This window comes from Physeter macrocephalus, chromosome 3 (assembly GCF_002837175.3).
Source record: "Physeter macrocephalus isolate SW-GA chromosome 3, ASM283717v5, whole genome shotgun sequence".
Taxonomy (NCBI): domain Eukaryota; kingdom Metazoa; phylum Chordata; class Mammalia; order Artiodactyla; family Physeteridae; genus Physeter; species Physeter macrocephalus.
Genome location: NC_041216.1, coordinates 25,315,752 through 25,330,506, shown reverse-complemented (window position 1 = coordinate 25,330,506; position 14,755 = coordinate 25,315,752). Strand labels below are relative to the sequence as shown.

The following is a 14,755-nucleotide window of genomic DNA, read 5'->3' as shown; positions in this document are numbered from 1 at the left end:
CGGGACGCTGTGTAGGCAAGAAGGACGGTGCTGTCCAAGCACGCAGCAGTGTCCCTGGAGAAAGGAGGGGCGGGAGTCCTCAAATCCCCCAACCCAGCCCTGCTCTGCCCAAGGCCTGCCAAGCCCGGGATGCCCTGGCCTCCCACCTGGACGAACCCTCCCAAGCCCTCGGAGGCCGGGTTCTATTTCAGAATTGCCAGGCTCCTCGCAGATTGGTGCCGGGATGCTGGGGCGTCGGGACAGCCGGCTCCTTCCCGCACCGAGGGGCCTGTGCGCTGGCCGGCAAACACCAGCCCACGTGGACAAGCCTCATCTACCCACCCCGCCAAGAGTCAGGCCCCCTCGGCCAGCCTGGGCCCAGGGGTGCACACACTGGTGGCTTGGGGTTGTCTGGGTCCCGTGCACCCACAGCAGGAACTAGAAGAGGGGCCCTGGGCTCCGGGCGGACACATCTCCTCGGTCCTGAGCCCTCCTTGCTCTATGGGAAGGGGCGGGCAAGGGTCCAAGGGGGCCCACTAAAGCACAAAGCCTGGGGCGGGGGCCCCCTCTCAGCGCAGTGCTGGGCTGACTTTTCTCGAGTTTACTGCAATGGCAACACAGCTGGAATTAGGGCTGAGCCCCAAGGCCCCTCCCCGGTGGTCCCCGCACCAGTCTCCTCGCCAAACCTTTTAAATCAGCCAGGGGGACACACAGAAGCTGTGTGGTGGCCCGGCAGGGTGGAGAAGAGCTTGGACTGCGATGCAGCAGGCTGGGTCCGAGTCTCGGCCCTGCCCCACGAGGCTGCAACACATCCGTGTTTTTCTCCACAAAGTGGGGATGACCACGGTGCCTGGAGCAGAGCATCGTTGTTGGTTGTCACACGAATAAACTCATCCGCGTTACATCCAGCACGCGGGACAGGGTAAGCGTGTCCGCATTTACGACCAATGTTGTCAGTGAGGCTTGTCCCCAGGTCCCAGGATCCGGGCCTGCGGTGTAGCCACCAGGGATGCGTGAGGCCTGCGCGGTCTCTGCCCCCAGCAGGACACAAGGGCCTACGTGGTAGGTCAGCCACCCAGAGAACAAGCAGTAAGTAAATAGGACAGTGTCATCAGGAAAACGTTTAGTTCAGAAACTGGTTCTGTCTTGAGGGCTCTGTGTAAGGAATATCGGCTCTTTCTGAAAGAAGGTCATAGAACAATGATGAGGCCACAGTTGCACTTAGTCTGTTACCAAAACGAGGCTAGAAGGGCTGTGATTTTATAAGGTTCTCCAAATGCCGCAGGGCTGGGGACAAAGCAGGGCAGGGATGGCGAGGAAAGGGAGAAAGTCCGCTTCCTGGGCCCAGGAAAGACTTGGTACCTCCTCCCCTCACCAGCCTCTGCAGGAGGGACCAGAGCCTGGGGCGGGTCACTGGGTGCCACCCTCAGCTCTGCTGCTCCGACAGCCCAGCAGAGACAGAAGCAGCACATCCTCCTTGAAGTCACAAGAGCACGGAAGGGGCCGAAACCCCATAGAAAGTAAAGGCTGGTGGGGACTTGCCTGGTGGCGCAGGGGTTAGGAATCCGGCCTGCCAATGCAGGGGACACGGGTTCAAGCCCTGGTCCGGGAAGATCCCACCTGCCGCGGAGCAACTAAGCCCGTGCGCCACAACTACTGAGCCTGCGCTCTAGAGCCCACGAGCCACAACTACAGAGCCCGCGAGCCACAACTACTGAGCCTGCGCTCTAGAGCCCACGAGCCACAACTACTGAGCCCACGTGCCTCAACTACTGAAGCCCCCGCGCCTAGAGCCTGGTGCTCCGCAACAAGAGAAGTCACTGCAATGAGAAGCCCACGCGCCGCAACTAGAGAAAGCCCGCGCACAGCAAAGAAGACCCAATGCAGCCAAAGATAAATACATAAAATAAATAAATTTACTTTAAAAAAAAGGATTATGAGAAAGGTACCAAGTTACACTTCAAATGGATGGAATGTGTCTATTTTAAATGTTTGTGCTATGCAAAGTTATTGATCTGGTGAGTTAATATATATTAGTGTCAAACCAAAGGGTTACCATTTTAAAACTCACGCCATCCTGGGATTTTTAGGACAACGCATGTCAGCTATGAGCTCCATGAGGCGAGGGCCATGTGGGTTCACTGCTGTATCTTGGCATCTACACCAGTGCCTGGCACATGACAGGGGCAAAACTAGGGCCTGCTGAATGAATGAATGAACGAATGAATCAACTGAATGAATGAGTGAATGAATGAAGTTTGAACCAAGTGACTGAGACAGCTTTTCCCGACTTAACTCTTTAAATATTCACTGCAAGGACATTACTGGAAGGAGGTGAAAGGCTTTTTTTTTTTTGCGGTACGCGGGCCTCTCACTGCTGTGGCCTCTCCCGTTGCGGAGCACAGGCTCCGGACGCGCAGGCTCAGCGGCCATGGCTCACGGGCCCGGCAGCTCCGCGGCACGTGGGATCCTCCCGGACCGGGGCACGAACCCGCGTCCCCTGCATCGGCAGGCGGACTCTCAACCACCGCGCCACCAGGGAAGCCCCGAGGTGAAAGGCTTTTAAAGGGCTGAACCGGAAATCCTGAAGTTAGAGATGGGAGAGCGGTGCTTAGGGACCAACACCCGGCAGGACTGGAGCCGAGGATTCCCACCCTGGCGGCGGCGGCAGGAAGGGAGAGCACAGGCTTGGCGGGAGGAAGCGGCTTCTTTCCCTCCTCGGCATCCCTACGGCCCCTGGGGACCACAGGGTGACAGCCCCACATTTTACAACTTTAGGTTTGTTGTACAAAAGCTACCCAGTGATGTATTTCCTCTGTGTTACTGGGGTGTGCCTGGAGCTGAATCTGTGATGGAAAATAGCCAGAGGGAAGACCAAATAGACGGCTTGGAAAGGGCTGCGCATGTGGGTTGATCAATCAGAGCTGCTGTTTGAACTCAAGCACAGACAGCAGCTCTGCTGAGGCCAGAAGCTGCCTGGGGAGGTACCGGAGTGGAGGTGGAAGAAAAGGTGACCTCAGAGAGCAGTGGGAATGGAGTGAGAGGACGGTCTAATACCCGCCCAGCAGGCTCCACCAGACGCGTAATTTACAGGTGCAGACAATGGTGTGCTGGCGATGTTTTAACATCAGAAAGACATCTACACACGTGTGTGTGTGTGTGTGTGTGTGTTTGTGTGTGTGCGTACACAAACATAAACTGATTTTGAATTTTACTGATATAAAGGAGGTGGGGCACACAATTTGTAAATAATAATAAAATACACAATACTCCTTATGGTACATTCCACACAGCCAGTGGATTCTCACAGGAGGCTTCTGCTGAGTTTTGCAGAACTCTGGTATCTGCAGCCAACCTGTGGTTGCAGTCAGCCAATGAGAGTAGTTCCGTGATGAGAAGGTGGCTGATGTTTTCATTTTCCTTAATGACTAAGATGGAAGTGAAATGAGGAAGACCTGGGGGACCAGACGAGAGCTGGGACTTCACTGGGTCGACTTGACGTGAGCGACCTCTCTGTGGATCAGGTAATACTTTTCCAACACTGGAAGAATGTTTCTTCTTTTTTCCTGCTCTGGGACATGGCCCCTTCTCATCACCTCCCCCTGCAATATGCGGCTTCCCACCTGCCCCGACGTGGCTGCCGCCAGGGCTTAAGTACAGAGACAAGAAACACTTTTTTTTTGTTTTTTTGCATTACGCGGGCCTCTCACTGCTGTGGCCTCTCCCGTTGCGGAGCACAGGCTCCGGACGCGCAGGCTCAGCGGCCATGGCTCACGGGCCCAGCCGCTCCGCGGCATGTGGGATCTTCCCGGACCGGGGCACGAACCCGTGTCCCCTGCATCGGCAGGCGGACTCTCAACCACTGCGCCACCAGGGAAGCCCAAGAAACACTTTTGCATTTAATCTTTACTACTAACATTTTCTCTATCACTTTCTTAAATCTAGAACAGGGGTCCAGCAAACTAGGGCCCTCAGGCCAAATCCGGCCCAGTCTGTTTTTTATTTATTTATTTTATTTTTTAAATTGGAGTATAGTTGATTTAAAACGTTGTGTTAGTTTCAGGTGTACAGAAAAGTGAATCAGTTATACGTATACATATATCTACTTCTTTTAGGTTCTTTTCCCATATAGGTCATTACAGAGTATTGAGTAGAGTTCCCTGTGCTCTACAGTGGGTTCTTATTAGTTATCTGTCTTATATACAGTCATGCATATGTGCCCATCCCAAGCTCCCGATTCAGTCTGTTTTTTAAAATAAAGTTTTACTGTATACAGCCACACTCACTGGTTATATATCACCCATGGCTGCTTCCAAGCTACCAGAGCTGAGCTGGTCCTGTACAGGAAAAGTTTGCTGACATCTGCTTTACAAATCAACAAAAGTATAATTAGGGGACTTCCCTGGTGGCGCAGTGGTTAAGAATCCGCCTGCCAGTGCAGGGGACACGGGTTCGAGCCCTGGTCCGGGAAGATCCCACATGCCGCAGAGCAACTAAGCCCGTGCACCACAGCTACTGAGCCTGCGCTCTAGAGCTCACGAGCTACAACTACTGAAGCCCGCGCACCTAGAGCCCGTGCTCCGCAACAAGAGAAGCCACCGCAATGAGAAGCCCACGCACCGCAACGAAGAGTAGCCCCCGCTCACCGCAACAAGAGAAGGCCCGCGCGCAGCAACGAAGACCCAACTCAGCCAAAAATAAATAAATAAATAAATAAATTTTTTTAAAAAGTATAATTAGGACCTAAGGAGTTTTGAGTATGTTACTTTTGTTTTTAATGCAATTTATTTAATTGTAAGTTTCTATAATTTAATTTTTAATGATGTTCTGTCTAACAATCAGCCCGCAAGATGCCCTGAAATTTAACAATCGGGTCCCGCAAGCCGGCTCCAGGCTCTGTGCACCACTGGACAGAGGATGAAAAGGATAGGGGGCTGAAGCTGCCCTGCCCCCGGCTCTCACCTACAGAGCCAGGAGAAAATCTGTTTGGCGACCTCAATAAGCCAAGCTGTTCTCTGGCCAAGTGGCCACCCTGAGTTGTAGGTGGTGTCCAACTCTGGGAGGAACTGTACAAAAGACATGTGTGACCTAATTCTCACTTTCCAGAAATGTCTACTGCTAATTTCTGACATGTACCACCTAACAGTTTTTTATCCCTCCAAAAAAAAAAAAAAAAACAAAAAAAAAGCAGCCATCGATCCAAAAACAAACAAAATCAGAACAAGTAAGATACGGCTTAACAACAGCACATGTGAAACAGACCAAGGGCTGTAGCTGACTGGGACCCAGAAGGTGTGTGGTCCGAGGGGTTGCCCTGATGCCCAGACGTGGGTGATGGAGAACGGCCAGCAAACTCTCCTGCCTCCGCGTGGACACCTGGGACCCACATTCTAAACCTGAGACTGTGAAGCTGGCACCAGAGCGGGCATGTGAGGACGTGCTGGGCCTGGAGCTGGGCCTCGAGTATCGGAAGGCTCTTGGGGACGTCCTGCTAGCAGAGCAGACTCGGGCGGCCGAAGGAAAGGGCAGGCGTCCTGCTCAGTCCCAAGGCCAAGGGCTAAACTGGCAGCGTCCCCCATCAAGGGAAGGAAGCCACGTGGCCACGTGCAGGGGATGCTAGGAAAGCCACGGAGGTGGGACCTGGCTAAAGCAGGTGACCATGGGGCTTAGGGGAGGGGTAAAGTGACAAACGACCCGCAGACTGCTCATGAGCTCGGCTTTTGGAACTCGACCTGCACTTTGTCCTTCAGTCGCCCCGTGAGAAGCCGAAGCACCGCGGGATCAGGCGGTCGGTGAGCAGGCCGCGCGCCACACCTGGATTCCGTGGCATTTGTCAGACGACCACGAGAGGCGGCCGGTGCCCACGAGAGCAAGGCTCTGGGTTTCCTTCAGAGTTCCCAGTCTGCCCAGCTGGGGATCTTCTGAAACCACCTGTCTCACCGGTCAGGGAGGGGGACACCCGTGGTGACAGAGCCGCTTGCACAGGCAGGGCTGGGAACACCCTTCCCCCTCCGCACCGAGGGCTCAAGGTCTGCTCAACCCGCCGTTGGATTCCTGCACTCCCCGCTCCCCCAAACCTCACCTTTCCTACAGATCGCTGGTGCGGGGTGGCACCTGATGGGAAGGCCACAAGCGGGTCTCCTCCCCCAAACAGCAGAGCCTGGTCCGTGTGCCTGGGGCCTATGGAAGGCCTTGAATGTGACCATGACCCCAAGATGCTCTGAGAACGAAAGTATCCGGCAACCACGTGCCAGTTTCGAAAGCTCTTGGGAGCAGGACAGAGCCGGGCCCGGAAGGACGCAGCTGCAGGGGGCACAGCCTGGTGAAAGGAATCCAGGCCCGAGGAGGCCGCCTGGAGCTTTCTGCCCCAACAATGGGCTCTTATTGTTAAGGGTGGGGCAGGGGGCAGGACGTGGGAGTTCAGGGTGTCAGCCACCAGCCAGGCCACCACGAGGTCGGTCTCTCGGTAGCCCTGGACGCAGAGGTGGGGAAAGGTGTCCAAGGGAACTTCTAAACACTCAGCCCCTGGCACGGGCCTCTGCAGCCCTGGTTCTGGGGGCGCCCAGGAGCACTCTGCAGCGCTCAGGGACGCCTTCCTGCCCACCTGGGCCCGGGGTAGACTCTGATCTGCCCCGGCAGGGTCAAGGGGCCGCCTCTGGTGCCGCAGCGGGTGTCCCACGGACACGCAAATGCAGCGCAGACACCAAACTGCAGCAGGTCCCTCAGCAAACAAAGCCGGTTTAGCTCTTGTCATTTCGGGGAGCACCGTATGACGTGGGGTGCTGTTCACGCAACCACTGGGTTCACCCCCCATTCAGACACTGCCCACCTGGGGCCTTGTCACTGGGCCCCCGCTGTGAGTGAGCCGGTGTCTGATTAGACAGCTCGCGGGCTCTCCCCTTCGGGGCCCACGGGGCCCCTTTTCTCTGCGCTGGAACTTCCCAACCCCCACAGCAGGGGTTTTCATGGTGAACTTGGGATGCCATAGACTTCTCTCTTCCTCCAGAGCCTCCAGCAAATGCCAGAGGGTGGGTGGGCACGTGGCCCGGGGGTCATGCCCACACCTATCCCCGCTTCAGTGGAGCCAGAAGAAACCCGAAGGCTGCTCGAGGCTGCCAGCTCGGCCTGGGCTCCACTTCTGACGCGGCGAGATGAGGCGCCCCAGCCTGACCTCCCCCCACAATCACAGGACACACCTGGCCCAGCGGTGAGGGGACAGTCCACGACCCCGCCGTACTGGTTCAGAAGGAGCCCACCACCTTGCAGGGGAAGAGGGGCTGCAGACTGCTTTTGATAGGCAGGTCACCTGCTGCCGGGGGACAGAGATGGTTTCCCGCTTATCTTACCTGAAAGGAAACGGCCCCGCCCATAGCGGCTGCAGGCTAAGCTGCCCAGCCCTTTCTTAGGTGAGAACTTCGAACACACGGTCACAGATGCTTATCCACATGCATGTAAAATATGGGCACAGACTTAGAAAACAAACTTGTGGTTACCAAAGGGGAAAGGGGAGCGGACAAATTAGGAGTTTAGGATTAACATAAACACACACACTACATAAAAGAGATAAACGACAAGGACCTACTGTACAGCACAGGGAACTATACTCAATATTTTGTAATAATCTGTAAGGGAAAAGAATCTGAAAAACAATATAAATACATAATGGAATCACTGTGTTGTTCATCTGGAACTAACACGGCATATTGTAAATCAACTATACTTCGGCCAATCAATAAAATATGTGGTGTCAGTACCATGCCGCCTCCACAGCTAAGACACAATAGAAAGGGACTTATCACAGGGCTTTCCCTGAACACAGAATATTCTCACACTTTAAAAGTGCGGTTGGGGCTTCCCTGGTGGCGCAGTGGTTGAGAGTCCGCCTGCCGATGCGGGGGGCACGGGTTCGTGCCCTGGTCTGGGAGGATCCCACGTGCCGCGGAGCGGCTGGGCCCATGAGCCATGGCCGCTGAGCCTGCGCGTCCGGAGCCTGTGCTCCGCAGCAGGAGAGGAGACAGCAGTGAGAGGCCCGCGTACCGGAAAAATAAATAAATAAAAAATGCGGCAACACCCAGAAGAGTCACCTCAGAATGCTGTCAGAATCAGGGGATGTGAAACCCTTGGGTGAGACTTTGAGAAGTTCCAGGAGGTTTATCTCGACAAGATCCTTATTCGTTACAAAAGGAAAAAGAGTAACTGTGGTGCAGAACTGGCAGATAACACCTTGACCGAGCAATCAAAGCGAACACATCACCCGGACGGAACAAATCAACGTCGCCAGCCACCACCAGGTAGGGAGCGAGAACAGGTTTCTGTGAGATTCCGGCCCAAGGTGCAGATCCTGGATCCACTCCTGAGGAAGCATCAGGCAACCCAGGTGAGGGGGGACATCCTACACAAGAGCGGGCCTGCACCCTTCAAAAAGACCAGTCGTGAAACACCAAGGAAGATGGAAACACTGCTCCCGATTGAAGGAGGATAAAGAGACATGAAGACAAAGTCCCTTTGCTATCGGTGACCTTATTAGACAACTGGCAAAACCTCAACAGATCCACAGTCAGATTTTTTTTTTTACCAGACACACACACACATTTTTTTCTTTTTAGTTGCTTTGCCTTTTTCCTTCTTCACATGACACAATCAGATACTGGCACTGCTCCACGTTACCCTCTGCTTTGGGGAGGTGTACGTGGTCACGAAAGAGACTGTCCTCGTCTTTTGGAAATAAATGCACGCTGAAGGATTTAGGAGTTGGGGGCATCAAGTCTGTAACTTACTCTCTTTTTTTTTTTAATTTTATTTTTGGCTGTGTTGGGTCTTCGTTGCTGCGCGCGGGCTTTCTCTAGTTGTGGCGAGCAGGGGCTACTCTTTGCTGCGGTGCGCGGGCTTCTCATTGCGGTGGCTTCTCTTGTTGCGGAGCACAGGCTCTAGGCGTGCGGGCTTCAGGAGTTGCAGCACATGGGCTCAGTAGTTGTGGCTCACGGACTCTAGAGTGCAGGCTCAGTAGTTGTGGCGCACAGACTTAGTTGCTTCCCAGACCAGGGATCGAACCGTGTCTCCTGCATTGGCAGGTGGTTTCTTAACCACTGCACCACCAGGGAAGTCCCTGTAACTTACTCTTACATGGTTTCAGAAAAAAAATAACTGGAGAGGATAAATAAAGCTAACATGGTAAAGTGTTAATAGTGGGGGAAATCTGGAAAGTTAAAAATAAACGACTGTCGAATTATCTCTCAGTTTAAAAAATTATCACCACGGCCAAGAGACAAGATGGAATCCTAAAAGGGGCACTGACCTTGAAGTTCTAACCCTGAGCCTCCTGCTAACAGCTCTGTGGCCTTGGGAAAGTCTCATTAGCTGTGGCTGGAGGGTGATCATCTCTGGGTGAGTCCCCTGGGTTATGGAGGATCAAAGCGTGATCCTTGCAAGACCTCAGGAGCCTGATGCAGCTTGTGACGACAGGCAATTTCTCTGAGGATAAAGTCTAAGCTGCCCTCCTTCCCCAATGAGATAAAGTCTTTCTGTAAAGGAAACTATGTCAGGCATTATGATGGCGTCCCAGGGGCCATGCAGGCGCTTTGTGCGAACTTGCCTATGACTCTCTCCAGCCTCCTGCGGTGCATGGCTGCATTTAGTTTTATAGATGGCTTTCCCACTTAACGTTGTATCATACCGTTTAAAAAAATATATGACTTATCGAGTTCATGGCCAGTATTTAATGGCAGCATAACACTTCTGGGTGGGGTGCAGTCTATAACTTACTGATCCCCGATTTTTTGAACATTTAGGTTGCTTTCAAATTCTCATCACCGTTCTGGCTAACACTGCCACACAAACTCCTTTGTACATCCAACTTGGCATGTAATTTGGTTTATCTCCTTAGGCTAGATGCCTACAAATAGGATTGCTGGGATCCAGGGGTATGAACCAAATATTTTCTACATGGATTATTCCAACTTACATGGCCAATAATAATGTAGGAAAACACCAGTTTCATCTGCATTTATCACATTAGTATCCTGCCTTACTATTTTTTTCCCTCTAATTTAATGAGAAAATGGTACTTCATTCTTGTATTGTTTTGAGGATTCATGCTTTTACTATTTCGTCAGAACGCCCTTTGTCTGTTTCTCAAGATATTTGTCAGTTTTTTTTTTAAAAAAATCAACTCATAAGAATACAGAGAGCAACCTTTTGCGTTGTCATATTTTAAAATATTTTCCGGGGGGCTTCCCTGGTGGTCCGGTGGTTAAGAACCCGCCTTCCAATGCAGGGGATGCGGGTTTGATCCCTGGTCAGGGAACTAAGATCCCACATGCCGCGGGGCAACTAAGCCCGTGTGCCGCAACTACTGAGCCCGCGCACCACTAGAGAGCCTGCATACCACAGCTAAGACCCGACACAGCCAAAAATAAATAAACATTAAAAAACAAATAAATAAAAACAAAATATTTTCCAAGACTGGAAGGTTTGAAGAAGAGGACTGATTTGCAGTCATTTGAAATGGTTAGCGAGTAGGTGCCTGGGCAGCCGGAGTCTGAAGATGAGATTTCCCACGCCAAGAGGTCCTTCAGCAGCGGCAAACTAATCCTCCAAAGAAAGACACTGAAGAGTCCTTAGCAATACAGTCTGGGAGGATCTAGGTCAATACATGAACCTGTTGGACAGGTCTTACCAAGTCTCACACCAGCAACATGAGTGCTGACTTCTGACAGGGAATACACTGTCTGTCAAAGTCCCTTTCTAGCTTGGATACAAGTAATTTTCTTTCTTTCTTCTTTTTTTTTTTTTTCTTTTAAGAAGCAGGTGGATCACATTCAACAGACAAGAGGAACAATTCGCTTCCTTTTTATGGCCAGAGAAGGACATAGATGGGCTTTCTTAGGAGGCCTTCCCTAAACATCACAGAAAACATCCCCCTTTCTAGCTTGGATACAAGTAATTTTCTTTCTTTCTTCTTTTTTTTTTTTTTTCTTTTAAGAAGCAGGTGGATCACATTCAACAGACAAGAGGAACAATTCGCTTCCTTTTTATGGCCAGAGAAGGACATAGATGGGCTTTCTTAGGAGGCCTTCCCTAAACATCACAGAAAACATCCCTAGAAGTGAAAAGAAAGGTTTCTTAGGAAATGTCTTTTCTATAGGAGCTGCACCAGGTTCTCTTTATCACTTGAAAAATACGTTGCATTCAGTGTTTTTCAAAAGAGGGGGAAAAAGATAAGAGAATCTTGCAAAGAAAGTCTTGGGCTCCTTTTCAAGTACACGTGAGCTCCACGCTGCCCACAGCCAACCAGCCTGCCAAGGATGGGGTCTCCGAAATGGCTGGTGGGATCGGGTTGGATGCGGGACGGGGGGAGGCAGCCCCGCTCTCTGTGGGTCTCTGCAGCACCTGAGGCATGTCTGAATGCCTCGCTACAAACATTTTGACTTGAACAGCCGAGAAGCAGGCTGTTTAGTTTCCCAGGGACCAGCTGGCCTCCATCCAACAGCTCTGAGACCTAGAGGTCAAGTGACTATTGCAGGCTTGTGACCTCACTGTTGTGACACCCAGGTGACCTGTCTCTACCAAAGTGCTGACTATCTTCAGTCCCTTGGAAAGAACTCAAGTATTTAACAGAGAGGACCTATAATTAGGGCAGCATTTGGTACTCTTATCTGGAGGAAGGAGAAGAGGAAAGAAGCTCTATAAAATTCCTGCCTTGGGTTCACCAGAGGACACCACCAGATGTTTGAATCTTGAAATTACACCAGGAAGGGGCCAACCTTCTTCTATAGATGAGGGTTACTTGGATGAGACCCTTCAATGCCAGGGCAGGACAAGGCCTTGGTTTTCTCTACTCTCAGAGACTCCAAGCCGCTGGCTGCCCTCTTCCAGACCAGCCTCTGCCTCTGACCTCAATTTCAGAGTTGCTGAACTCTGGAAAGAAAGTAAAATCATCTAGAACAGAGATAGCAAGAGATTGCGGCCTGAGGTTTAGAGATGAGCAAAGATAAAATAAACAAGACTGTCCTTCCTAAATTTTACAGCTGAAGCACTGCATCTGGCACAGGGCTGGGTGGAGGGCAGCCTGAGAGTGGCTGAATGCATCACACCTAACTCATCTCCCAGCCTGACCAGGTGCTTCTCCCCATCCCCATGGTCAGCAGAGATGGCAGGAACGCACTGAAGCAGGAGGCCAAGGGCCCAGAGTGGCCTCGCCAGCTCTCCAGGTGCTTCCAAGTTACCAGGGCCAGGCTCTGAGGGCGAGCTCTGGCCCCCCCAACCCTCCAGGGCCTGCGCTGAGGCGCCCACCTCACTGGGAGGCTAGGGCTGGGGCCGCCTCAAAGGGGCGCCCCCTGCGGCGATGTTCAGGACAAATTCATCTCCCAGGCAAGCCTAGCATCATTCTGCTGGCCCAGGGCTGTCCCGGGACAGGAGCAGACACTGCCCGCTGGGCGCCTGGCCAGGGGTCCAATCAAGACGCAGGGCCCAGAGGGTGGCGAGGGCCACAGGGGCAGCAGACAGGATCCAGGCAGGGGTCACTGGACCCGAGGGAAAGCAGCGTCGCCGCCACCCACCTGACGACGTGGAAAGCCCAAAGCAGGCGGCCGTCTCCGGGGCCGCGCGAGGTGCGGACGATGCTAAGGTACAGGTAGAGGGCGATGGCCACCGTCCAGAAGAAGGAGCTGGTGTTGGCGAAGGTGGAGAGCGCGCCCTGCAGCACGCAGTCCCACGAGGGGCCCTCGAAGTCCTGCAGCACCCCGTAGAAGTAGGAGACGGCCGAGAGCAGGTCGGCCAGCGACAGGAAAAGCAGCAGGCGCCGCGCCCGGCTGCGCAGGTCAGGCCACAGGGCGTGCGTGGCCACCAGCAGGCCCGAGCCTAGCGCGGAGAGCGCGCACGATAGCAGCACCACTGCGCGCTCCGACGGCACCAACTCTGTGGGGGGCGCGGGAGGTGACATGGTCAGGAGCGGAGGGGGCCGGGGCCAGGTCGCCGCGTGCGGCGGCCGCCACCGCTGCCGCCGCCGCCGCCGTCTGGGCACATACCAACGAGCGGCTCACACGCCGGTGTCCGCCCCGCCCGCGTCTCGGCCCCTCCCGGGCCCTCCAAGTCCGCCGCTCGGCGACCTAGCGGCCCCGCCCCGCCCCTGGTCCCTGGCCCCGCCCCTGGTCCCTGGCCCACGCCCACGCCACGCCCCCGCGCCCTCCACGCTCCACCCCGCGGCGCCCACGTCCCGACCCCGGCCGCGCCCCGCCCCCGAGCCCCACCCTCGCCCTCTCACCACGCCCCTGCGTCCTCCATGCTCCACTCCGTGGCCCTCACTTCCTGACTTCGGACCAGCTGCCGGCCCCAGAGCCTTCCCCGCAAGCCCCACCCACGTCCCGCCGCCGCGCCCCTGTGCCCGCATTCCTAGGCGCTCCCCGCAACCCCCGGCCCCATCCCCAAGGCCCTGCCCCTGCCCTCCCACCACACCCCTGGCGCCCACGCTCCACCCTGCAGTCCCCATGTCTAGTCTGCAGCGCCGCACTCCTTCTCCCCCGCCCACCCCGCGCATCCTCCAGAGGCCCCTGCTCTTGCCAGCCGACTAGGACGTCCAGTCCTGGGGAGGGATGCACTGACAGTTTTTTAGGGCTAATATTACCTTCTTTCTTTACGGCCAGCATGTGTGCGGGGGTGGGGGGTTATCTTTTGGGGGTGGAGGAAGTCTTTCCACTGGTAGCAACGGCAGCTGTCAAAGTGATCCTCGTTCCTTAATCAGCCGTACCGGAGGTGTTCGCTGGTAGGGTGGCGGTGGTTACTTCCTGAACGGGGTGTTTCCAACTTTTCTTACAATGAGCACGCTATTTTTTAAAATAAAGCTTATTGTGTGAAATTGTTTTAAAGAAATTGAAACATTAATTCCCAATTTTACTGGGTTTTCTTTTTTGAAAATTCCATTTAAAAAAATTTGGGTTACCATTCACGTGCCGTAAAATTGGCCCTTGAAAATGTACAATCAGTTATTTATAGCATATACACAAGTGTGTGCAGCCATCCTCATTATCTAATTCCACAACATTTTTGTTGCCTCAAAAAGAAACACAGTCGTGTCAAAAGAGAGGTAACAGGTCCCAAGTGGTGTCACTGTGCTACGCGTCACCAAACCAAGACTTCATACCTAACCTAACTGCGGTTTCAAGCTCTCCTACGAATGTAATCTTAACCAGTCAGTCCGGAATTTCCCGGTCAGCACTAGTGAAGTAATCCTTCTGGTAGATCCCTGCCATCCCCCAAAGGAAGGCAACCTTGCCTGAAATACTCAGCTCTTTGCTAGACTCATTTCCTTGTCCCATCTCTTTCTGCCTGTAAAAGTCTTCCCTTTTGTACGGCGCTTCAGAGCTCCTTTCTAGTTGCTAGATGGGACGCTGAGTGATTCGTGATCGGTGAGTAAAGCCAATAAGATCTTTACAATTTACTCAGTTGATTTTGTTTTTTAACAGTAGTCACTCCCCCCCCCCGCCCCCTGAAACTACTAATCCACCTTCTGTGTCTATGGATTTGCCTCTTCTGGGCATTTCACAGAGATGGAATCCAATAGGTGGTCTTCTGTGACTGGCTTCTTTCACTTAGCTTGTTTTCAAGGTTCATCCACGTTGTGGCATACATAAGTGCTTCATTCCTTTCTACAGCTGAATAATGTCCCATTGTACGGATATCCCACATTTGTTTTTCCATTTATCAATTGATAGCCATATTTTGGCTATTATAAATAATGCTGCTGGGCTTCCCTGGTGGCGCAGTGGTTGCGCGTCCGTCT

General features: G+C 53.3%; 1 protein-coding gene across 10 annotated transcripts in view; it reads right to left on the bottom strand.

Moving 5' to 3' along the window:
- The window catches only part of SLC2A5 (solute carrier family 2 member 5), a 61,889-nt gene extending 48,090 nt beyond the window's left edge, over positions 1 to 13,799 (bottom strand). For 4 of the 10 annotated variants that reach the window (XM_028487873.2, XM_028487878.2, XM_028487874.2 and 1 more), the window contains exon 1: positions 12,537 to 13,796. In XM_028487873.2, the coding sequence (XP_028343674.1) occupies positions 12,537 to 12,919 (383 nt within the window). In that variant the 5' untranslated portion in view covers positions 12,920 to 13,796. Of the gene's footprint in view, positions 1 to 12,536 lie in introns of all 10 variants that reach the window. The other 6 variants (XM_028487872.2, XM_028487876.2, XM_055083793.1 and 3 more) reach the window with 5 other exon arrangements.
- Positions 13,800 to 14,755: the final 956 nt, after the last annotated feature.